Source organism: Neovison vison, chromosome 2, assembly GCF_020171115.1.
Source record: "Neovison vison isolate M4711 chromosome 2, ASM_NN_V1, whole genome shotgun sequence".
NCBI lineage: Eukaryota > Metazoa > Chordata > Mammalia > Carnivora > Mustelidae > Neogale > Neogale vison.
Genome location: NC_058092.1, coordinates 27087461 through 27106878, shown reverse-complemented (window position 1 = coordinate 27106878; position 19418 = coordinate 27087461). Strand labels below are relative to the sequence as shown.

Genomic DNA, 19418 nt, shown 5'->3' with positions numbered 1-19418 from the left:
TGTATAGTTGTCTTGCTCCCAAATCATGGTATAAAACCATTACTAAGTAAATGAAATTTCGTTTCATTCAACTGCGGAAATTTCTGCAATTGAAAAAAAAAAAGGTATATCATGTATTTCCTCCTTCTTCTAACTAACTGTAGTAAGTTATCAGTGGATTTCTGTGATGTCAATTACTCTTCATATGTATATAAGCATGAGTAAAGAATTTATGATTACATAAGGTACTTAGTTATTCTAAATATTTGATTCAAATCATATAGGATATTATGTTTTGCAGAATTGGAAGCACTGAGGTGCCTGGGTGGCCCAGTAGGTTAAGCAAGCAGCTGCTGTTGGCTCAGGTCATGAACCTGGGTCCTGGGATCGAGTACCAAACTGTGGTCCCTGCTCAGTGGAGAGTCTGCTTCTCCCCACTCTGCCTGCTGCTCCCCCTACTTGTGCTTTCTCTGTGTGTCAGATAAATCAATAAAATCTTGGGGGGGAAAAAAAAAAGAATCAGAAGCACTGAACTTAGTGAAAATACAGGCTGCAGGAAGGGGATTAACCTTTATTTAAAATCTTGCTATATGCCTAGCAATGTTATGATAAAAAAAATCTATCACATCCAAAAGCCTAACATGTGCCAAATTCATAAAAGTTATTCTTATTCCCACTTTATAAGAAAACTGAGGCACACAGTAGTTAAGTGATTTACCTAAAGCTATACAACCACTAAGTAGAAAGACTAGGCTCCAAAGCCTCAGATCTTCCTACTCTGTAACAATGCCTCTCAATGATTATTCTTTCAACAATGATAATACACAGGAGGAACTAGGGGAATTAGTGCCTAATTCTTTCCTCAAATTTCAACTCACTACGACAGTGAACTTTTTTATTTGCATAGAAAATTAAATTCTGAATTTAATAGAAAACTGGGATTCATACGTAGAAACTCATTTTACTTTAGACTTCTTGGAAAAGTCCTGTTCTACAAAATTAGGAATGCCAAAAGGCAGTAGACAGAAATAGTCCATGTGGAATTGATAGCACAATACCCAGATAGAGTGAGAGTTGATGGAAAATGCCATTTAGTCTCACATTTCCAAATTACGTATTTATCCTTAAGAAATAGATATATATTCTTTATCCCAGTCTCACAATTTCAGAATCATTCAAGGTGAACTGATGCAAACTTTGTAAATCTCAAAAAACTTTGCCTGAAATGAAACCTATACCTATAGAGTACCTGGTATTTCTAAGCTTTCAGTGCTCTCCCTATAGTTAATTAACTAAAAATGGGAACGAGTCTTTTGATGGAAAAAGAAAACAAGTGAAAAAACTTCACAATGAAACAATATGCTTACTGCACTAAGTAAAAACCAAATAATTTATTTCCTGAAAACTGCTCTCTCTTAGTAATATACCATCTGTTGGCTCATACACATAAGGTTAAACAGAAAAAAAATATTTAAAATTCGTTCAAGACAAAGAAAAGGAATAACTCACCCATCAAATACAAATATACTATTTTATTCTAAGGGAATATTTCTGTAGTTTCTGCAAGGGGAAAACCCAAACGTGGTTAAAAAACAAAAAAGAACAGAAAGGATAATTTAGATGTTTTGCTTGTTTGATGTTTTTTTTTCCCTCACCTGGAAATAAAAATGCAATTTTACATAATTTTAATAAAATTTTAAAAAGCAAATAGTCTGACACACATATTAACAGCTATGCTTATGAAGAATGACCAATAATTAATCAAGATTTTCTTTTACGTATTAATTTAGGGTCTGGACAACTCTGTGGACTAACATGCAATTGAAGTCCTGATACAGTCATTGACCTGGGTATTAGCTGTTCTCAGTTAAAATACAGACTTCTTTTTTTCTCTCTGGTGTTTTCTAACAAATGTATCTACTATGCCAACAATATTTGTTCTTGATACAACTACAGAAGGGGAAATGTTAGTGTTTATACAAACCATAAAATTTGTATAATGGGGGCTATTACAACTGATGTTTCTGGATAGTTTATTGGCAGACTTATCAGACAATCCAGTTGCTTTTCCTCCATATCAAACAAGATCTGGATGTAAGAAGTTTTCCAGTCAGAAATGACAAACACAGATGGAATTAATCATACAGAATTGGGGCAGATTTACTTCTTTCACAAAGTTCCTGGTAACCAAAACGAAATTCGTTACAGGCAGAGGGACAGAACCATCAGTATACAACGTCAAAAGGCCTACTTTTAAACTTTTATTGTACTTAAATGACTTTCATTTATTTTAAAAAAAACCAAAACACCTGCCACCCCCATCTAAAAAATGGGATATACTGAAAAGTCTTTCAAGGTTAAAATTTCTAAGAGGCTTTTTGGACTTCTTGCATTTCTATTACAGGGTCAAATTCACCTCAGCTAAAGAAGTTCTGTGATTGGCCAACAACATAAAAGCTTTGAGTCAAAATTTTCTGGGGTAGAAGCTGAGAATGGAGATGAGGGAGATGGATTGATATGCCAAACACACCTATGACTTGCAATCCTCAAAGAGCTACTACAACAGCTAGAGTCTGGAATAATGCTATAAGACCTGCTGTGGATATGCAAGACAGTCAATGTCTTTGTATCCTAACCCCAGAATCCATATTTTCAAGTTTCTTAGGGCAATAAGATCATCTTCCAAATGCTTTACAGGAACGTACTAAGACCTTTTCTACCATAATTCTGACAGCTAAGTAATACTGTGTCTTTGTGGAATCACACACAGGTTTGCCAGAGTAAGGAGAGACTATTCTTTTTGAAATGACAAGGGCCTCCAGAAACTGGTGCAAAAGATAAAATAAGAGGATCTGGGAAACAGGAAGATAAAACAATGAGAGAAAAGCTGCCATTTGGGGATAAAATGAAAACAAAAGAACCCCCATTTCTGTGTACCACAGCTCATGCTATGAGACAGCAGCAATAAAGGCTGACACCCAAAGAAGTGGGCATTTTAGTGGGTTTTCTACAAACATTTCAAGACACTTGGGGTCTAATGGGCTCCACAGATTTTCTGTGTGCATAATCAGTTCGTGGAGTTTCAGCCCCTTTACCTCAATTTACCCACATCTAGACCCACAGCTGAGAAGGCTAGACCCAGAAAGTGAAGGGACACATTACTGTGTTAACAGCAGTGAAGGCCTTTTTCCCTGATGTGAGGGGCCCATGGCAAAAGCACCAGAGGCTTCTATCCTTCACAGAACTGGCTTGGCAGTGAAAATCAAAATCAAGACCACATCACTCTCTACCTTTTAAAAAAAAGTTGAGTATTTTTATTGGGTCTTCAAGTCTGGGTCCCACAGTCCTTATCTGATGTCACTCTTAGCTCTGCACTGATTTCTCCCCTGACGTGCACATAGGGCTTGCCCAAGTAGCCTACTGCAGCCAAGGTTTGATTCCAAAGCTACCTCTCTAAGGTCTAAGGTTACTATGGTAGAGTTTTATACAACAGTTTTCCTTAAAAATATTCCACAATTTGTTATTCCCAAACAAAATAAGATTATGCACCACTCAGAGAAATTGGTTAGTCATTCTGAAGATGTCTAAGAACTATATCACTGCCAAAGAACAACATTTCTCAGGTTCATATTCTTTCCTTCAGTTTTCATTTGTACATCCACACTGTGGTTCACGAGTCATCTGTTTTCCATTATCTTATAATCAAGTCAAGAGGACTTGGACTTGTACATCGTTTTCCAAAGCTGGATGCATTCACAGTTTGGTGCATACCCATGTGTATGAAAATAGGAACCCCACTTCCACTTTAATCTGATAATTCAACATCAGAGTCTTCTGATTTGGCTTTGGCAAGTTCTTCGTGTACCTCCCTCACCATGAGAATACGTGTTAACATGGTGTCCAGGGTCCCAGGGTCTATCGGGAATGTGGAGTACCACATGGGACTATTCGGAACACAGGAGCGCTCGGGTTGCAGGTAAAACACATCATTCCTCTGCTTCACACTTTCAGAACTATCCACAGGGGAAAAAAAAAAAGAAAGAAAGAAAGAAACTAAGGAAATTGGGGATCAGAAAATGTAGGAAATATGTAACTACTCTTTAATATAGTGGCTCTCGCCTTTTTCCCTACTGTGACTAATGTCATAGATAAGCGATGCACCCAGGGAGATAAATAAGTTTACAAGCACTCACCCCCTGGTGCAACCTGTGACTGCACATTTTCTATACTTACCGGAGGTGAGTATAATGTTAACAGAAGACAAAGTATAAGTCGTTCATGAACTTTAGTATTTAAAACATTATTAGGAGCAACAAAAAATTCAACTCACATATGACACTATGGCTGAGAACCACATATCCTCAGCACCCAATATCCTGGAATAATCCCCAGGAGCATTCAGTACACATTACCACGGGGCAAACCCAGTCACTACAGTTCTCTGAGAAAAAAGTGCTTTAGTGTGGCTCCTATAACTCTAAAGTCTTAAAGTTTCTGTAAGAGAAAGACCATTCAAAAAATAGAAATTCCTTAAAAATAAACTGTTTTTCTATGTACAGGTTTAGGAGTACAACCTCTCCTCTAAAATTTTTCCTAAATAAATAGCAAAATCACAACATAGTTACCACATAAAGGGTGAGCAACAGTTGTAAAGATCAAACAATAGCTGTGATTCTTGCTTTTGAAGAGATTTTTAGAAAAACAATTATCAAGATAAAGCAGTTTGGTTTGGGGTCCAAAATCCAGGCAGATATGAGAAAAGGAACAAAAAGGAGATTAAAGGTATACCTTGTCTAAAGTTGTATTTCTGATATTCAAGTATCTTAAATCCAAGACATGTTAACTACTTTTTGAACTGTGCTGAACCTAGTCCAGAGGAAGGCTGCTTACCATTTTGACAGGTAAAACTCATAAAGTCGGACTGGACATCGTAATGGGTTGTCAGTATTCTCTGCCATCTCCACACCCACTGGAACCTCATCATCTTCATTTCGTTTCCTTTTGCCAACAGTTAGTTTATCTTGAGATGGGAAATAATAATCAAAATATTAGAAGAATCTTTTCTTCCAGTCTCAAGACAGGCACTGAGCTTTGTTTCCAGTCAGAACTGTCAGTCCCTTCTCCTCCCACGAGCACTGACTGAGCACCTACGGAGGCCCTAGACAGTGTTTTAAGTACTGCTTAATAGGACTGAACAAATCAAAGCCACCATTCTGCAAAATTTATGTTTTCCAGCTCACCAAAATGGGTGTAGCATGGCAAAAGCATGGTACAGAGAGTTAGGTCCTGATTCTGAACCTGATTTTGCTATGAAATTTCATCAGGTATATCTTAAGCCACAGCAAGATAAAGAAGGGAAAAAAAGGGTTCTAAGTGCTCTTCTACAGAAGAGATCAAGAGAGAAGTTGTCACCTCTTTACCTGAAAATACTTTTACTGTGGGGCATCAGAGTCCAGTGGGCATTATCAAGTTTCTTCTAGCTGTCATAGTATTATAAAAAATGGAATCTTTGTTGGGAAAAGAAATTCCAAGTTGACCATTTGATAAGAAAAGGACAAGCCCTTTTCCCCAACAGAATTTTGTAAAGACCAAGGGTTATCAAAAAGAAACCAGGGTGAAGACATGGAAAGTAGAGCTGTTTCTTTTCTACTTTCTCCATTCAGGCTTTAAGAGAATATTAGTGGGTGGTGGATCTGCTGCAAACCTGAAGAAAAAGGTTTTCTTCTTTTCTTATAGCTGCTCTTAATAGGTGGCAAAGAACTTTCCCCAGCTTCCTGCATTAGTTATTACTTAAAATTCACCCCAGTTTTCTATTTAGAGGGTACCTAAATATAAAGACTCATTCATTCAGAAAAGAAGCTGAACTTACTACCAGTCTTGTAAAGCACCTCATCAGAAAACAGGGAAATGTTACCTGATTGCCTCTCCCTGCCCCCAATATTAATTAAGAGCATAGAGTGGGCTATATATGAGCAAAATAAAGGAGACAGGACATAGTCATGGGGTGAGAAAGCACAATGGTGTTACATTTTCTAAAGGAAAGGAGCAACTGAAAGAAAAGTTAACACAACCATGAACATCACAATTATTCTTTACAGACTTTAGTTTCAGTAATTTTTAAAATTTCACACTCAAAACATATATATATTTCATTCTTATCCCAAGAAAGTAACAACTTGACTTTCAGAATTTTAGAACTTACAATTTTGGTTAGAATTAATATGTTTAATTTCTAGTTCCATAATATGTTAGTTTTTTTTAAATGTTAAAAACAAACTACTGCCTCCGGCTCAGGGCGTGATCCTGGAGTCCCGGGATCGAGTCCCACATCAGGCTCCCAGCTCCATGGGGAGTCTGCTTCGCTCTCTGACCTTCTCCTCGCTCATTCTCTCTCTCACTGTCTCTCTCTCTCAAATAAATAAAATTAAAAAAAAAAAAAATCTTAAAACAAACTACTACTGAGTAGGCTGTGTTGGGAATGTAAGACCATAAACCTTCTAAGAAAATTCTGACCGCTGACATTACTCCACTGTGACTAAACTGATTCAGATCTTCCTTGACATACAATGGGGTTACAACCTGATAAACCCACCCCGAACCAAAAATGCATTTAATACATGTAACCTTTCAAACACCATAGCTAAAACATGCTCGAAACACTTATATAGCCCACAACTCCACAGAAATCCCCTAACACAAAGGCTATTTTATAATAAAGTATTGACTACCTCATGTCATTGATTAAATACTATACTAGAAAGTGAAAGGGCTGACTGGGTACAGAATGGCTATAAGCATACTGTCCACCCTTGTGATCCTTGGGCTGACTGGGAGCTGCAGACTGTTGCCACCCAGCATCACAAGTGAGGATCATATTGCATTCCACTAGCCCAAGAAAATACCAAACCCACATTCAAAGTATAGTTTCTACTGAATGCATGCATGTCGCTTTTTCACGACTGTAAAGTTGGAAAATTATTAAGTCAAACACCATCTGCATACTCTAGGCCAGGTTTTAAGTTTCTTCAGAAATTGACAGTTAATATTAACTATAAAGAGTTTTAGTTAACTATTTTTTTAACTAAAAATCAACCAATCAAGATTTAGAAATAACAGGCTTAAAAATTAGGTTCCTTTAAAATAGCGATTGGGTGATCTAGTAACTCTAAATCAGTGATTCTGACTCTTAGCTGTGTTTAAATTCTCTGGAAAGTTTTACAATACAGATTTATTTGGGCTTTACTTCTGACCATTACATCCGAATTTCTAATTTAAAAGCCAAAAAAAGTACAGTGAAGCACGTGATCGTGGCAAGTCTTTAACCTAGCCTTGGCAATAAAAAAGCATCTATACTCTAAAGCTACATCTAAAGCTACACTCTTCCATGTCTAGAATTTTTAGTTATCCTTCTGTGGTAAGTCTCTATTTACATACTAACCAGACTTCGAATAAAAATCTCACAAACTCCACCACACACCTGGTTCTGACTCCTGCTTTTGTAAAGGTGGAAAGAACCTCAGATAGGTCATCTTGGTGCTATACTTCAGAGTCCTAGTCCGTCTCATCACATGGGCAAAGGAAAGCTTCAAGTGTTCAGTCACATTCTTGAGTTGAAAGTATTTGGTATTGAAGAAAAGGAGGGTGTTCAAGAGGACGATGGGTGAGTAGGCGCCCAGCTGTTTGCACTCCCACAAATGCTCTTCTTCAATGCGAGAGAACATGTAACCTGCACCGAAGAAGGGGGAAAGCAGTAACAGTACTAAGCTCCCGCTACACAGGACCAAGTAATAAATTCTCAGACAGGACTATATAAAGGAAATGACCCATTGTTCCCCTCTCCCCTCCTCCCTTCTATGGAAAATCAGAAAAGGCACCCCAAAGAGCGAGCAGATGAGTCCAATGAAGCAGACGCCATGAGCAATCCCCTGAAACAGTTTTAATCTATTGTTATTTTAGACCAGGGTTTGGCTAACTTTTTCTGTAAAGGGCCAGAGGGTAAATATTTCAAGTACTGTGGGACACGGAGGCTCTGAACAACTCTGTTGTTACCGAAGATGGGGAGCAGCAGACAATATGGAAATAAACAGGTATGGTGTGTACCAATAAAGTTTACTTATACATGGAAATTTAAATTTCATACAATTTTAATTTTCCTTTCTCACAAAATATTACTCTTCTTTAGATTTTCTCTAACCATTTGTAACTCAAGGACTATACAGAAACAGGCAGCAGGCCAGATCAAGCAGTTTGCAGACTCCTGTTTGAGATCATAATGCTTACTGTTAACTGGTTCAGTTTCATTTTAACTCAGATCATTAAAAGGCAGCTACCTCCCTCATACACCCTCTTATTTTAAATTACATTAAGAGTGATTACTGTGATGACTTAGATGGGATTGTTTTTGAAAAGCAGGTGTCCTACAGAAGAATTAAGATGAGTACACCTTTAAGCACACACTCCTCATGACAGGCTTTAAACGCAGGTCCTTCCTCATGTTCTCACCAATCCTCTTTGTTGCTGCTTATGCATTCTATTTTTGGGAGAATAACCACAAGCATGAATTTATTACTTCCAACTCTATCTCCCTTGTCTCTTCTTTGGATGCTAAATGCATCAAGATACCACCCTGCTTAGAACGCTTCAAAGGTGCTCTTTGCCCAAAAGGGGCACAAAATCCTAAACGTCACCGTCAACCTCTCTGTTCACAGCCAAGGAGCCTGAGACCAGGAGTAAATCAGGAAGTTGTCCAACAACGTATGGTCAAAGATAATTCAACAATGAAGACTTAAGTCCTCTAACAACCAGTACAGGGTACTGATAACGAACTACTGAGGAAGGTCCACTGCTAATGGGTACAGTCTAGAAGTAAAGTATATGTCAGCTGCTGGTATAGTGTTCAACTTCACTGACACTACCAAACCAAAAATGGCTTCTAAAAAGTAAATACAACTTCCAGTTTTATTTTTGTTACACTGTATGGAAGTTATAATTTTACTGAAATCAATAATAAACCGAAGAGTTTCTCCTCAGAAGTCCAAATATGCTATAAATCAAGACAGAAATATAAATGAATAATTTATTAAAAGATAATCATAAAAATTAAGCACTTTAGGAAGGCATATCATGAAAAGAATCAAAATAAAAGATAAGCATCCTACCATTAGGAAGTATTGTAGGTTCCCATATTTTCAAGAGTTTGGTAAGTTCAATCATAAATCTGGAATAGGGCTCAGTAAAAATGTTATCTATTCTACCATTTTCAAACAGGTACTACAAGAGAAAAAATGGAAACATATATGTTGATACAAAGAAAACACAAGCTTTTTTAAAAAGATTATTTGAAGGAATAAAGTTTACCCTTAATTTTTGCCCTTACCATTGTGAACCATTTTAAGGAAACACCTTGAAATACCAGGATGCAAACTATAAGGTCCTTTTCAAATGAACTATCAATATCCCAACCACTGAGCTTGCAAAGTAAAATTTTCTATTTCCTTTTTAAAACATGCATGATACAGGATAATTATAATAAATACTACAAGTACCTTTTACTCAGTTCATGAAACTGATATACTAAAAACTGGTTCTAATTTGTATTTTCCAAATCACTTTTCAAACTAACAGGATCTGAATGCAAATGTACTCTCAGAAGTTTTTGGTTTTTTAGCCTAGTTACAAGATCACTTCTTGAAATAATTCAGTTAGCTAGTGTCAGGGGACCTAAAGATACCCAAGTTTGAAACCACAGCTCTCAGCTCTCTGCCCTGCAACCCAGCCTTCAAAAAGTTCAAGTCCAATTATAGGATATAATACTATCCTAATTATAACCAAGAATCATTTCACAGAATGGGAAACATGAAACAACGTGGGTAAAGTACTGCTAAAAAACATCTTGAGGGTAGAGGGCAGGTAGATGACATCACTCAGGGAAATAAAATGAGCATTTACAGAACAACACAAGGTATAATTACATGCTGAAAATCTTTTGCTGTTTTTGAGATTCGGTATTTTTGACTTATTTTTCTATGGCTATTTTGGTTTTCTGCTCTTCTATCCAATGTATGACCTGGAGAAAAACTTTAGTTACATTTGTTCTGGCTACTGAAAATTATAAGCCATTTCAACATACATTTTTAATAGGCCTCTTCAAAAGCAATTCATGACATTGCCAGATTACAGTTTTACTGTTGAGAAGTATTCACCTTTTTCTTCTTTTAATAATTTTCACAACCTAAAAATATATATCCTCATTACAGAAAAAAGTTAAAATACAGAGAAAGTAGAAGAATGACATACTCCAACTCACTACATATTAGAAATACAGAGTTGAGTTTTATACCTTTACTCAAATGCATGAATCATATAAAATAAAAGTTTTAAAAATCACTTTCCCCCTTGGACCAGGAAAAAGTCAAAATTGCCTGTTCTTGCCACTTCCATTTAACATTGTACATGAAGTCCTAGCCAGAGTAACCAGGCAGGAAAAACAAAGGCATTCAAATAGGAAAGGTTCTAAAGAGTAAAACTACCTGTTTATAAATGACATAAGCCTACATACAGAAAATTCTCATACATACACACACATGAAATTGTTATTAGAGTTAATAAATGAATTCAGCAGTTAACAGGATACAAGCAACAGAAAAAATCACTTGCAAAGAACAATCCAAAAAGGAAATTAAGAAAACAATTCAATTTACAATTGTATCAGAAAGAATACTTTAGAATAAATTCAACCAAGGAGATACATGACTGACACACTTAAAACTACCAGAAGAAAAAAAAAAAGTTAAGAAATTAAAGAATTCTTAAGAAAAACATCTCATGGGGTGCCTGGGTGGCTCAGTGGGTTAAAGCCTCTGCCTTAGGCTCAGGTCATGATCCCAGGTTCCTGGGATTGAGCCCCGCATCGGGCTCTCTGCTCAGCAGGGAGACTGCTCCCCCCTTTTTTCTCTGCCTGCCTCTCTGCCTACTTGTGATCTCTGCCTGTCAAATAAATAAATAAATAAATAAATAAATAAATAAATAAAATCTAAAGAAAAAAAAAATCTCATATTCATGGATCTGAAGAGAATACTAGTAAAATGGCAATATTGCCAAAGGCAATCTACAGATTCAGTGCTATCCTATCAAAATCTCAATTTTTTAATTTTTTATTTTTTTGTAGAAAGGGAAAAGCCAATCCTCAAAGTCATATGGAATTGCAAGGAGCCTTGAAGAATCACACTTCTCTATTTCAAAATTTAGTACAAAGCAACAGTAATCAAAATAGTGTATATTGCCGTATGATTAACCATGGAGACCAATGTATTAGAACTGGAAGTCCAAAATAAACACATGTCAAATGATTTTCAACAAGGATGCTAAGACAGACCATTCAATGAAAAAAGAACAGTCTCTTCAACAAAAGGTGATATTTACATACCCAGTTATCCCTAACTCACACGTATCCCTACCCTGCATGAGATTTAAAAAAGAACTCAAAATGAATCAGTGGCCTTGATATAAACGTAAGAACTAAAACCATAAAACTCTTAAAAGGAGACAGAGGGATAAATTTTCATGAATTTCAATTTGACAATGGATTCTCAGATAAAATACCAAAAGCACAAGTAACAGGAAAACTGAACATCAAAATTCAAAACTTTTATGTATATTTTTATGCATACATATGTATACTAATAAGAGAATGAAAAGAAAACCTGGAGACTAAGAAAAAATATTTGCAAATCACATTACCTGATAAAGGGTTTAATATTCAGAATATAAAAAGAAATCCTACAACTCAACAACAAAAAGACAAATGACCCAATACAGAAATGGAGCAAAGGACTTAAATATTTATCCAAAGAGGACAAAAAGAAATGGCCAACGAGCGCATGAAAAAATGCTCAATGGCATTTAGTCATTAGGGAAAGGCAAACCAAAACTACAATGAGATATCACCTAACAGCCATTAGATGACTATTAAGAAAAAAGGAAATTAACAAATGTTGGCAAGGCTATGGAATACAAATAGAACCCTCATACACGTTGCTGAGAACATAAAATGGTACAGCCACTGTAGAAAATGGTTTGGTGGTTTTCCAACAAGCTAATCATAGAGTTACCACATGACCATGTGATTCCACCTGTAGGTATAAGACTCAAAAGAATTAACAACAGACGTTCAAACAAAATCCTGTACATAAATGTTCACAGTTTGTTCACAGTATCATTCACCTTTCGTGATAGCCAAAAGATAGAAACTGCTCAAATGTCTATTAACAGATGAGTAAATAAACAAAATGTGGTATACTCAAGAATTAAATAATTTGTACACCAAAGGAGTGAAGTACTGATTCATGCTACAACATAGGTGAACTCTATGTTGCAAGAGGCCAGACACAAAAGGCCACATAAAGCTGTGTAATTCTATTCAAATGAATAGGCAAATCCATAGAGATAGAAAGCAGATTTAGGTTGCCAGAGATGAAACGGAGGAGGTTAAGAGGGAGTGGCTACTTAATGGGAATGATATTTCCATTTAGGGTATTAAAGTTTAGAGCAACATAGTGATGAGATTGTACAACATCCTGAATGTACTAAATGCCACTGAATTGTACACTTTAAAATGGTTAAGTTTTATGATAGTGTATTTTATAATATAAATATTGCACTACACTACTTTAAAAATATATGTCTCTAAGAGTTTTCCATGTAAATATATATAAAAGCAATTCACTGCTTTTTAACTACTCTACAGTATTCAACAGTACAGACAGATTATAGATGATTGAACCATTATTATTTTGATGAACATAAAGATGGTTTCCAATTTTTTGCTGTTAAAAACAATGCTACAATGAAAATACCAGTACATGTCTATGTACAAGTGTGTGCATTTCTTTGGGGAAAAATACTGATCAATGGATTTACTAGATGGAAGAATCTACATGCATTTCAAGTTTTGTTTTGTTTTAAGATTTTGAAGTAATCTCTATATTCAACACGGGACTCAAATTCATAACCCCAATACCAAGAGTTGCGCACTCCACTCACTGAACCAGCCATGCACCCCTCCATCCATTTAAAGTTTTAATAGTCACATCAACTTGCCCTCTGTAAAGGCCCCCACACAAGAAAAATGTACACCTATCTTCACTAATACTTGGTATTACCAAACTTTTCAATCTTTCAATTTTTAATCAGCCTAATGGGTGAAATTTTTCTTTGGTTATAGTTGAACACCCTTCATATTAGAGAGGTGGTCCACCAAAGTGATCGTAAGAACAGACTCTGAAAATAAACCATCTGGATTCATACCCTGGCCCTGCCAATTAATACCCTGTGGACTTCAGGCAAGTTTTAACTCACTGTGCCTCAGCAGAAAATGGTGATGATCAGAGTCCTTACACATCAGAGGGGCACACTAACAAATAAATGGAGTTAAAATATGAAATAAGCTTATATTAATACATAGCAAACACAGTAAATGATTGTTAGGCATTCCTGTACATTATATCTGTTGGCTGTTGATTTTCCTTGTTACTTGTCTATTTATTTCTTTTGTCAATCATCCCCCTTCTTGGCTAATGTTAACAGTGGTGGCCCAGGTGTTGATATTTCAGTTGAATTTAGTTTATTTCTTTACATTTTTATGTATTTCCAAAATTCTTTACAATAAGCATAATTATTTTTATAATCAAAAAAAGCAGGACATTTGAGATGTCAACATAAGTAACTTTTTAAAAATCTTTACACTTAAGGGAAAGTTATTATTTGTCAAAATTGGTAAAAGGCTCATAATATTTATTTTCTAAAACAATCAGCTGACAATTTATTAACTTACGTAATCTTTTTATTAGTATTTTATACTCATTTGTAACTATAAACATGATAAATACACTAGAAAAAACTTTCATAAGTTTATGACTTATCTCATAAATTAGAGAGTATTTTATAGGTACCAGAGTATTTGGTATGCAAAGCAGTCAAATGTTTTTGACTGAAATCACAGCAACAACATTTTGATTATATTCAAATCAGAACAGGAATCACTACCACACTTGACATCTCCACTGATAAAACCAGAAAATGTTCTTTAGATTCATAATATCATAAACTCTGTAAGTACAGGAAGTCTGTTTAGAGTCTTCACAATTTTTACCTAGCCAAAATGCACACATGGTAATAAATTTTATTGGTTGAAAGAACCTACAAAAGTCCTCTCATATGCTGATTTTAAAAATTATCTTTTACAATCAAGAAACTGAACCAAAATATAAAGGGAGCAATAATTAAATAAGGAAAGTACTCTTTTGAATGTAGGGAAAGTGAATGCTGCTTGCATAAATAGATACCATTGCAAACGTTATTCATCAGAAATATATTTGTATCATGTACAAAAGTGAATTTCAGATGTATTAAAAATAATCTTAAAAAATTATTTTCTGGAAATAAATTAATGAGAATTTGAGTACTTAAAAGTAGGAAGTCCAGTTTTTCTGAAAATAAATAAATTGGAAAAAAAAATAAAAATAAAAATTAAAAAAAAAAAAGTAGGAAGTCCATTTTAAGCAACACAGAAAAACCAGGAATTTTAAAGGGAAATAAATGATTATTAAACTATGTAAAAATGAAAAATTTTTAAATGGCAAATATATAAACAAAAATTGGAAGACAAAAATATACTGGAAAAACCTGTTTCAAGCATTTACATCAGAGTTCCTATCCCCAACATAAAAGAGATCCTAAAGACGGAATGGAAAAATCTGAATGACCAACAGCATAAAAAAAGATACTACTTTATAAAACTGGAAAATACAAACTGGAGCCTAGACCATAAGAACATTAAAAAGAAGATACTACTACTTTATAAAAAAAGATACTACTTTATAAAACTGGAAAAGATACTACTTTATAAAACTGGAAAATACAAACTGGAGCCTAGACCATAAGAACATTAAAAAGAAGAGAATTCAAGAAATGGGCATGCATAACACTGCTCGTAAAGCTGTAAATTAACCATTCTGGGTAGTAAAATGAAAATCTATATTTGGGGGTGCCTGGGTGGTTCAGTTGGTTAAGCATCTGCCTTCAGGTGCAGTAATGATTCAAGGATCCCCGGATTAAGCCCTACCACCTCTGGCTTCCTGCTTAATGGAGCGTCTGCTTCTCCCTCTCTCTCTGTCCCTCCCCGCGCCCATGCTCTCTCTCTTAAATAAATAAATGAAATCTTAAAAAAAAAAAAAAGAAAAAGAAAGAGGGGTGCCTGAATGGCTCAGTGGGTTAAAGCCTCTCTGCCTTCAGCTCAGGTCATGATCTCAGGGTCCTGAGATTGAGCCCCACATCGGGCTCTCTGCTCAGCAGGGAGACTGCCTCCCCGCTTCCCTCTATGCCTACTTGTGATTTCTGTCTGTCAAATAAATAAATAAATAAAATCTTAAAAAAAAGGAAAGAAAGAATGAAAGAAAAACCTATATATGCTTTAACCTAAAAATAAAAGCGCCATAATCTCTTCCAGTCCCGTCCATGTTGCTACAAAAGTTGGATATTCATCCTTTCTGATGGAGGCATAATACTCCATAGTGTATATGGACCACATCTTCCTTATCCATTCATCCGTTGAGGGCATCTTGGTTCTTTCCATAGTTTGGTGACTGTGGCCAGAGAGAGTCAATTATCATATGGTTTCACTTATTTGTGGAGCATAACCAAAAGCACGGAGGACAAGGGGCGTTAGAGAGGAGTAGGGAATTTGGGTAAATTGGAAGGGGAGGTGAACCATGAGAGACTATGGACTCTGAAAAACAGTCTGAGGGGTTTGAAGTGGCGGGGGGGTGGGAGGTTGGGGTACCAGGTGGTGGGTATTATAGAGGGCACGGCTTGCATGGAGCACTGGGTGTGGTGAAAAAATAATGAATACTGTTTTTCTGAAAATAAATAAATTGAAAAAAAATAAAATAAAATAAAAGCGCCAGTTTATCGCCTGATAAAGTAAAATATTTACTAAAGCACTGTTTTTAAGAATAAGGGGGAGTAACCTGAATACTTTAAAAGAAGAAAGGGTGAATAACTGGTATACTCATATTCTGCAGTATTATGCTGCTTGCTTTTATAAAGGAAGCAATTTGATTTATACTCACCTGGAGGGACACACAGATTGAGAAAAGTAAGCTGCAAAAGAATGTGTATGGTAACAACCCCATTTTGCTAAAAACTAAACACATCTAAAATATCTATACACATTCACAAATGTGTGGCACAGAAGGACAGATACAACACTGGTTATCAGAGACTAGGAATGAAAGAGAAAAAATTATCCTTATATGCGTTCAACTCACTGTTTTAACAGTTACACTGAGCACACACTACTTTTATAATTTAAAAACAAAACTTTAGGAATGATTGCCTAAATAAAAGAACATCCTCCCCACCATACAAATGGAAGAAAATTTGGGAAATAGAGAAAAAAAAAAAAATTAACAACATCCAGAGCCTTACCACCCGAGATGATAACCACTATCAACATATTTTGGTGCATTTCATTTTATTACATATTTATAGGACTGGTTTTTAAATCACTGTATGTTAACATATACCAAAGCACACAGAATTCATACTCTCATTTTGTTCATTTAATGCTTTAATATTATATTTTTACATGTTATCAGAAGTTACTCTGTGAATAATTTTTATTGGCTACATAATATGCAACTTCATAAATATACCATAATTTACTTAAACATAATACTCTGGGGGCGGGGTGTCTGGGTGGCTCATTGGGTTAAAGCCTCTGCCTTCAGCTCAGGTCATGATCCCTGTCGTGGAATCACGCCCCGCATCAGGCTCTCTGCTCAGCGGGGAGCCTGCTTCCTACTCTCTCTCTCTCTCTCTGCCTGCCTCTCTGCCTACCTGTGATCTCTGTCTGTCAAATAAGTAAATAAAATCTCTGGGGGGCATTGAAGTTATTTCTGCTTTTGTGCAAACGATGTCTGAACTTCAGAGTATTAGCCCTATCAGATTCCCAGAAAGTATTACTGGCGAAAGAGTATGAACATTCAAAAATATTCCTGAAACATGTGTTCAAAACTGCTTTCTAGAAAGTGTGTACTAATTACCAACAGCTATGAAGGCAAATTCCCTTCACAGAATTCTTATCAACAAAAACTGTTATAATTTTTTTTTTGCTAATGTGATAGACAAATAATGGTATATGTTTTTATTTTGTTTTAAGATTTTATTTCTTTACTTGAGAGAAAGAGCACATGAAAAGACAGAGGAGAAGCAGACTCCCTGCTTAGTAGGGAACCCCAACATTGGGCTCGATCCCAGGACCCTGGAATCATGACCTAAGCTGAAGATACCTGCTTACCCGACTGAGCCACCCAAGTACCTCTGTTATTTTAATATGCATTTAAAAAATTTTTAATGAAACCACACGATCTACATAAACACATATATACATACAGTCACCTATGTCACTTTTTGTGAATTTTGCTATTTTTGCCTTTTTTGTCCATAACTGAATAAAATGCACTATCCTCAATTTCTGTTCTTCTACTAACAGTCTCAATTTGACTTATGATATGATCAAGACTTTTAAATCAGGGGAAGTGGTTCATTAAGAACAGAGTGTAAAAGCAATACTAAATGACCACATACACTATAATTTTTCAGCTTGAATCAAAGGAGCTATCAAAATTATTAAAAACGCAATACATTTTAGAACAATTACTGAAACTGATACCTGCTGAATTCCAAGGCACAAGTATAAGATACTGTCTGGATCATATTTTTCACCATTTGGTCTCCGCACTTCTTGGATAAACTGGCATAAACCCAAACTCAACTCAGCGAAAGTGCAGGACAGAATGTCTTCCTTCAGCTTGATAGAACGGACTATGGAAAGGTAGAAAACATCTGAAATATTAACTTATTAAAAAACATTAACTTATGAGAAACACAGTAACATAATTCATTGAAAAACTACTGACTACTACTGTGGGCTCAGGTACTGTAGTGTACACTGATGAATACATGGATTACAGACAAACCCGATGTCAAGGCTTTTTCAGTTAAAGAAATAAAAACAATGCAGTGCACCATGTGTAACATGTGCTATGACAGGGGTTGAATTTAAGAAGGATTCTAGGAAAGCAAATGAGGACCATCTATCTGACAGGGAAGGGTCAGGTGAGATTCTGGAGGATGCGACACAAATGCCAGACCCTGAAAGGTTTAAAAGAGTTAAACAAATGAATAAAGAATGGTCATCTAAGGACATAAAAATATTCACCAAAGCATATTCCACAATTCCACAAAATACTAGTAACATGAAAGCTGGAGAAAACCGGGATTCTAAGATCTGATAAATTTAGAAAATAGCAGCATATTATATCAGTGTCTAAAGAATTTTCAAAGATATATAAAAAGAGGTTTATTAAAGGTTCTGAGAGTATCTGTATAAAAATGCTGTGTAACTTCCTCTAACTCAGATTAGAATAGAGAACACTTCAAATAATATACAACATCTTCCTGCCCCTAGAAATGCTGAATACAGAAAAATGAAGATTGAGGGGACTCAGATGTACAGGAAAAAATCAAGAAGGGTAGATCAGGGTAGACTGTCGTAAATCTAACCTAGCATATTAAGGCTTTGAAGACAACTAAGAACTGAATTAATTTTACCAGGAGAGTGACCCAATTTGATTTGCAGAGATCCTATAGAAATTGCAGATCCTACAATTTGATACGTAGAGAAACTACTCCAGTAGAGACTCTACTTCAATTCAGATTAAAGTGGAAGCACTCTTTCTAGTCATTGCTCCTCTGCATTTAGACAAGTTTGCATGTTTTCAAAGACGCACTTGAGCTTCCCTGATTTGGTTTTGCAAAAGGTAAATGGTGGTTCAGAAGGGCAAGGACCATGTTTGACCTTTTCACCAAAGTAACTAACTACCATGCATGGTACATACCTGGTACATAAATTCAGTACCTTTTGGATGAATGAATAGCAGAAATGAGTAGGCATCTCCTGCGGTTATCGCATATAGGCCTGGTAGTCTAATATAATATTACCTCTTCATTCTCCCTACCCCTTTCTTCTTTAAAACAAAGAGTGCTGTGGTTCAAACTAGGAGTTAAAGGGCATAATAAACCTCCCTCACAGAAGTATACTTTTATCACTCAGCAGAGATTACACATGATCTGCAGGAACTCAGTGAGTCAGTCACAGACCACAGCAGCCAGTAACTGCTCCAATAAGGAGAGTGACATGTACCTAAAAGCCAGCAGGGTGGACTGAGATGAAGCCAAGAGTGCACGCAATTACCTGGTTGTTAAAAAGAAGGTATAGTTGGAAAGAGGCAAAATATCTAGTGACAAAGACATATTCATCCATTCCTGCCATGCCCATCTCATTCCACAAAGATTACAGCAAGTATCTTACATAAAAC

At 35.8% G+C, this 19418-nt stretch overlaps 1 protein-coding gene across 3 annotated transcripts in view; it reads right to left on the bottom strand.

Moving 5' to 3' along the window:
* Positions 1-1491: 1491 nt before the first annotated feature.
* ZMYM4 (zinc finger MYM-type containing 4) overlaps positions 1492-19418 on the bottom strand; it is a 148374-nt gene continuing 130447 nt past the window's right edge. For all 3 annotated transcript variants that reach the window (XM_044237782.1, XM_044237781.1, XM_044237783.1), the window contains 5 exons: positions 17711-17862; positions 9138-9249; positions 7457-7705; positions 4870-4999; positions 1492-3992 (listed from right to left, as the gene is read on the bottom strand). In XM_044237782.1, the coding sequence (XP_044093717.1) occupies positions 3785-3992; positions 4870-4999; positions 7457-7705; positions 9138-9249; positions 17711-17862 (851 nt within the window). In that variant the 3' untranslated portion in view covers positions 1492-3784. The remainder of the gene's footprint in view (positions 3993-4869; positions 5000-7456; positions 7706-9137; positions 9250-17710; positions 17863-19418) is intronic.